The sequence below is a fragment of the Quercus robur genome, chromosome 5, assembly GCF_932294415.1.
Source record: "Quercus robur chromosome 5, dhQueRobu3.1, whole genome shotgun sequence".
Taxonomy (NCBI): Eukaryota; Viridiplantae; Streptophyta; class Magnoliopsida; order Fagales; family Fagaceae; genus Quercus; species Quercus robur.
Genome location: NC_065538.1, coordinates 34,147,479 through 34,154,140, shown reverse-complemented (window position 1 = coordinate 34,154,140; position 6,662 = coordinate 34,147,479). Strand labels below are relative to the sequence as shown.

General features: G+C 31.1%; 1 protein-coding gene across 1 annotated transcript; it reads left to right on the top strand.

The window, feature by feature from the left end:
* The first annotated feature begins 3,220 nt into the window (after nucleotides 1-3,220).
* LOC126729073 (ethylene-responsive transcription factor ERF003-like) lies at nucleotides 3,221-4,259 on the top strand. Its single transcript, XM_050434810.1, has 2 exons — nucleotides 3,221-3,398; nucleotides 3,621-4,259. The coding sequence occupies exons 1-2, from the start codon at nucleotides 3,316-3,318 to the stop codon at nucleotides 4,009-4,011; spliced, it is 474 nt and encodes a 157-aa protein (XP_050290767.1). The 5' UTR covers nucleotides 3,221-3,315; the 3' UTR covers nucleotides 4,012-4,259.
* Nucleotides 4,260-6,662: the final 2,403 nt, after the last annotated feature.

Sequence of the window (6,662 nt, the reverse complement as noted above, 5' to 3'; positions counted from 1 at the left end):
ATTTAATCAACAATACTCATTCACATTTGCTAGAAATAAAAAACACTCCCGATATTAGTTTAAACCACCTTATAACACTATGCAAGCCACCCGCTTGTTTCAACACAACAACCCACCCCAAAACCAATCATAAACATCACAAGTATAGAGTTTTACAAGTATTTAAATCAAATAAAATTTTATTCATCACATCTAATCAACAATACTGATTCACATTTGTAAGAAACGAAAAACACTCCCTATATGTATTTAAACCACCTTATAACTCCATGCAAGCCAACCGCTTGCTCCAACACAACATACCACCATAAATCCAATTTCCAACATCACAAATATAGAATTTTATAAGTTTTTAACTAGAATTTACTTACTTTGCTCAAGTTAAGTTTACAACTTTCAGTAAAAATCCAAAGTTACTGCAAACAATGTGTATTTAGTCTGCAAAAGAAAAGTTAAATTTATAAGTACAAAAGTTAAAGAAAAGTTAAATTTATAAGTACAAAAGTTAAAGAAAAGTTAAAGAAGAAGATAAGACAATAATTAGAACCGCCAATGAAGAAAGATAATTAGTGACGACTTGTATGTCGTCACTATAGGCTACCTTTAGCGACGAAAATTCGGATTCGTCGCTGATACTCCCATTTGATTTTATGTTCCTATTTTTAGTGACAACTTATTTTCATCACTATTTGTCACATTTAGCGACGAAATGAGTTTCGTCACTAATAGTGTTCTTAGCAACACCTTTCGCGACGAAAGTTTTCGTCACAAAAAACTTAAACTTTTAGTGATGAAATAATTCGTCGCTATAGATGAATTTAGTTTGGGGCCTACATTTTTGTTTGGCACCTTTAGTTCAACACAACATATAGCGACGAAATTTAATTTTTGCCACTAAAAGTTACTAATTTTTTTATAAAGAGCGACAAAATATAAATTTTGTCACTATATGGTACCTTTTTGTGATGAAAAAATTTTCTTCACTAAAATTCGTCACTGAAAATACATTTTGTAGTGAAACAAAGATTATTTTACAAAGTTTAAGAATAGAAAAATATAAAATTCAATAATATAAAAGTGAAAAATGTACTAAAAGTTTAGGTGTAAAAAAAAAAATTCATATAAAATTTAATGACAGAAATAATATTTTAAACAAGAAAAATCATACAACAAGCATTTTAGTCAGTAGATACGCGTTGATGTTTGGGCAATTGAAGTGGTAGTTACACTTACTTACAATACCTACAAAGGTATGGCATGTGAAAGTGACCCAATTATGGAGTGAATAAAGGAAACCCAAAAGAAAAAAAAAAAAAAATTGGTGTGCAATTTTGATGTTATCTATATCTATTGCAGACTCATATAGATTGCTTACTGCATCAAAAAGGAATATAGGGTCAAATAAAACCGCTACAATTCTAAGACAGAGAGAGAGACCATGGGCGTGAAAATTACATCAAACATGGGCTGTGTCTTCACATTACATTATGGCATATGGGTAGGTTTCCTATGTTTAGAAACAGTGATGTGAGCCACGTACCCTTGTCCGCTAACTACTACAATACATACAAACTCCACTACTACGTGAATGATTTGATATACCTAAAAAACTAGAAATATCCATTTGAATTCGTCATTGCCGTCTTACAATTTTTTTATTTCATGTTATTCTTTGTCACAATCTTCTGGTACTAAAGATTGGATGATTGCCTTATCAACTAGCCAAAACTTTAAAAATAAAAAATTGAAATTGATATGATAATTGTATTTATAATGTGTTTCGCTTATGAATCTAAACTTTTGACCTCATGCAATTAACCTTCACTAGAAAAACCAATCAATAACACGTTTTATGTTTAATTAATTAACTTAAGGAAATTATCTTACTAGCTCAACTTAATTGGGCTACATTGACACAATTTGTTTTTATAGATATAATCGAATTTCAACTTATGGTGTATTTTCCATGCTAATTGTTCTTATCATGAGGTTAAGATACAAATTGATATTTGGTGTAAGCAAGGATTTCAAACTTCAGATCTCTTATTCAACGAAAAGAAAATTTACTTTTTAAACTAACTGAAACCCACATTACAATGAGACATAAATAATGAGTTGTAACCAGTGAATGCTGAACAGTGGAGTAAGAAATGCAGTCGCCTAAGGCCCCAAGTAAAAAAAAGGCCCCCAAATTTTAACCAATAAGGTTATTTATAATCAATAAATAAAATAATATTTTTTTACCAGATGAAAAACAAATAAAAAATAGAGAAAAATGCAACGTCCACAATATTTTTTATAACACTTTTACAATTATGCTAAGTAATAGGTTGTTACAACTTGTTATTGATGGCAAACAAATAATTATAGTGATATTTTCAAAGAGGAAAAAAAATCTAGGATTTGTTGTAAAAAAATATTGTGAATGTTGTACTTCTAAAAAAAAACAAGAGTTTAATTAGCAAACTTTTACTAGTTCTCATCTAAGTCCACATTAACACCATTTTTTTACTTACTATTATCAATCTACCATATCAACAAGTATGAAAAATTTTGTCAAATTTTTTATGTTTATAAAATTTCTAAAAAAAGAGAAATTTCTATGTAGTTTTTGTTAATTAGTAGTAATTTTGCATATAAAACAAGATAATCAATTTTCGTCTTAGGCATCCAAATATATTAAGCCGCCCCTGGTTGTAACACATATATCACATAATTATCTTCTCTTTAATATTCAATTTCAATGAATATCATACGAGGTATGACATGTCAATTTGTCATAAACATAAGAATCTAAGTTTGATGTAGTCCTTTTAGTTTAGATACACGCTTAGAGATTTTTTCTTTTTCTTTTGCAACAATGTTCTAGCATATGTGAACAGGACTAAAAAAGTTGGAAAATTAATCAAATACGCAAAGAGGTAGAAATTGAAGTAGTAATAGAAAAGTAGTTTGTATGTTTAATATAGCTGGCAATTCTTATGCAAAATTGTATTTTACTACTCACGTCAAAAGATGAACCAAAAAAAAAAAAAAAAAAAAAAACAAAAACATGAAACATAAAAAAAAGGAAAAGATCAAAAGATGACTAAAATTATCAGTGGGGACCACCAGGACTAAAACTGATCGCTAGCTAGCTAGCTAGCTAGCTAGAAGGCCGCAAAAGCAGCGTATATAAACCGTCCTTTGCTCTACCACTTCACTCACACTTATACATAATAATAAGTTAACGCCACCACGTTTAGCTCTCCAAAGCTTTTGAATCCTGAAAATCAAACGAAAAAACCTCTTGAAACGTTTCTCTTACTGTCCACCATGGCTAGAGCACAACAGCGATACCGAGGTGTCCGCCAAAGGCATTGGGGCTCTTGGGTCTCCGAAATTCGCCATCCTATATTGTAATTCCCTTTTCTAGTCACTTCTGAAACGTTTCTCTCTTCTTTTTGTATCCACGAAACGTTTCGATTCTATTCCTTTCTTTTGAAAAAACGTTGTTTTTTGTGTTTTTTTTTTTTTTGGGATTTGGGTAGTAAGAGTAAGAGATACATTTTCAATGATTTTTTGAAAGAAATATTTCGTGTTCTCATAATTCATTTGCGTGTGCATTTTATAATTGTCAGGAAGACGAGAATATGGCTAGGAACATTTGAGACGGCAGAGGATGCAGCAAGAGCATACGATGAAGCAGCAAGGCTGATGTGTGGGCCAAAAGCACGTACCAATTTCCCATACGATCCCAATGCGCCTCTCAACAAGCTTCTTTCAGCAACTTTGACAGCCAAGCTACACAAGTGTCAAACGGCCAAAAAACCTGTACAGAAGAAAGAGCCACAGTTTACTATGAGTTCCCATCAAAGTAGTGCCCAAACTGGTTTTGCAGAGGGTCAAGTGGAGACTAGTACTGATAATCAGCAATTTATGCCTCTTGAAGATGACCATATAGAGCAAATGATTGAGGAGTTACTATATTATGGCTCTATTGAGGTTTGCAATGTTAATGTGCCAACATAGGAGAGGGCTCTAAAATTTAAATGTGGCATCTTCCATTTCTTATTGTTAGAGCCAACTTTTTGTTATCTATGCTAGATTACCTTGTAATAATGTAATAGGACTTCCAGTTACTATATTAATTAATTAAACTAGTATTTGTAGCATATATGCCAATTGCCCACAAAAATACACCCTATATCTAGTAAATGCCAAATGAAGCCCTTTTTTTTAAATAGAATTAAAAACATGAAAGACATAATTCAAAACTCCCCATTTTTTTTTCTTAATTTCCTTTGTGAGATAATAGACCAAATTCTGAAGGCCTATATAACTCGGGGTATTAGAAGGCCGTTCAATACAAAGACCCATATATATGAACAGAAGTTTGATGTGGGTCAATATTCCTCGAAATTGAATGGCTCTACTTTTCTTGGAAATTATTTGTAATCCTTAAGGGTAGAAAAATAACGCGTCTTTTGTGCATACTCATGATGGAAGAATCTTTCATAATTTGGAAGTGAGAAAGAACACAAAATTTACTATTTTGGATTATACCAAGAAAAATATGAAAGAAAATTGAGAACAACATGAAAAAGAAGACAATTATAATGTCGGTGATCTTCTACAGGACTATTGTTTTTTTTGAAATTGTTGAAAGCCTTGCATGCACGCACTCAAATTATCCAATCCCACCTATGTATATGTATGAGTATAAATTTAATAAGAATTCAACACAAAACTACCAACTTTACACCTTCAAATAAAAGAATATCATATTCTATATTTTTTTCGATTAAAAGAATACGAACTAACACGCATAATTAAAATACCATTTTAAGTTTTTTAACTCTATTTAATCAATATATTCAAAATATTAAAAAATAAAAAACAAAAACAAACAAAATTGCTGAAGCTGTTTGAGCTGAAAGAGCACTAGAGCGGAGAAATAATGGAAGACACTGTTGGAGACTGGAAGGTGTTACAGGAGATGCTACAATTGACTGGGACAATTAAGCTTTTGTTAGGGTTTTAGGCCCTTGTTGTGACAAATGACAATATAAACCAATTTTAACCAAGTAGTTAACTAGTTCAGTTATGCTATAGATCTCAATTGGTAAACATCACATATTACACAAAGACAACAATATGATGACTCAGGGAAAACTAATGAAACAAATCATTTCATAGTAAAGACCCTCGAGGGATTTAACCTTACAATTCCAAGTTAAACAAAATCCACTAAAATAGAACGAAAGTTTATACAATAGACATAACCATAAATCTATCGCTACTTCATAGAGTACTTACTTATTGACGTGATCACATGTAGTTCTAAATCCATAAACTCTTATATTCTGAATCTTGTTATATGTGAATATCCACTCAGGACTCCAAGAAGCCACTTCAAATTTTAGACCAGCAACTTTAAGGTAAACTAAATTGCAACAACTTCACTTCAATTATCGTATCTTCAATATGGAAGTAAATTTCTGGTTGTTGCTTCAAGCTGGAAAACTTCTAGATCTATGTACAATAACATGGCTCTCGAAAAGTCTCGAAAATCGTCCTTTAGGGTTGCTTTTATACTTGTCTTGTAATCCATGAAACCCTAGATCAAACCGCTGACAAAAAATCACATCTAAATCAATTTTGTACAAATCTTAATTAGCTGAGATTTTAGCTTCGATCAATCGAGTTAGGTAGATCTCAACAAGTCAAGCTTGAATCAAATTCTAGTTCAATGCAGTTTAATTAGTTTCTAAGTTTTTTGGGTCTTTTATAGCTTGAACGTTGATTAGTCTTGCACTTGTTTATTTTTTCAATATAACCAAGAATAACTAAGATTCTAAGTGTTACAAGAGATCACGATTTGCTAATCTAATCCTATTGACTTAACAAAGTTAAAGAAAATGTTGTCCAAAACTCTCCACATTAGTTTGATTCGTTGTCATACCCTTTAATCTTAGATTTCCATCTAGATGACTCCTATTGTTCATCTTTCTTAAATTGACAAATACCTATAGCAAAGCAAATGACTAGAGTTTGTTTAGTGTTTGCAACTAGGCACTCTTTGGGAGTGCCCTATGGACTATGCTTGAAACAGTGCTCCTTAATATTAATAAATAAATCTCATTTTTCTATCAAGAAAAAAAAATTTTATTCATTGTGGCCAAATGAATTTATTATCTATACTATCAATTAGAGAATTCCCTTCTTTGGACTAAACTTGTATATAGTTCAGAAATAACCCTTAAACCTTATATTTAATAGGGAAAAAACTTAAGGACAATCTAGTAAATATATATCTCCAACTCCACTTAAAACCCCTACAAAATAAAACACCTTCCTACTAATCCATGCCTTCAAAACAAATTATGACACTAGACAAAAAATAAAAATAAAAAGCCTCATCGCACACACAAAGTGTGTGTGACAAAGCTAGTTTAAAATATCTTGGTTGAATATGGTTTTAATGGAATAAAGATTATGTGTGTTAGCTCCTTTTATTTTTTATTTTTAAAAATCGAATATGACACTATTTTATCGGAGGCTGTAAACAAAGACTTTTACATCAAATATGACAAAGCTAGTTTAAAATATCTTGGTTGAATATGGTTTTAATGGAATAAAGATTATGAGTCCGTTTGGATTGAACTTATTGTTGCTGAAAC

Coding starts and splice junctions, on each gene's coding strand:
- LOC126729073 (XM_050434810.1), top strand. CDS start 3,316: ATGGCTAGAGCACAACAGCGATACCGAGGTGTCCGCCAAAGGCATTGG. Junction 3,399..3,620: donor GAAATTCGCCATCCTATATT/GTAATTCCCTTT, acceptor TATAATTGTCAG/GAAGACGAGAATATGGCTAG.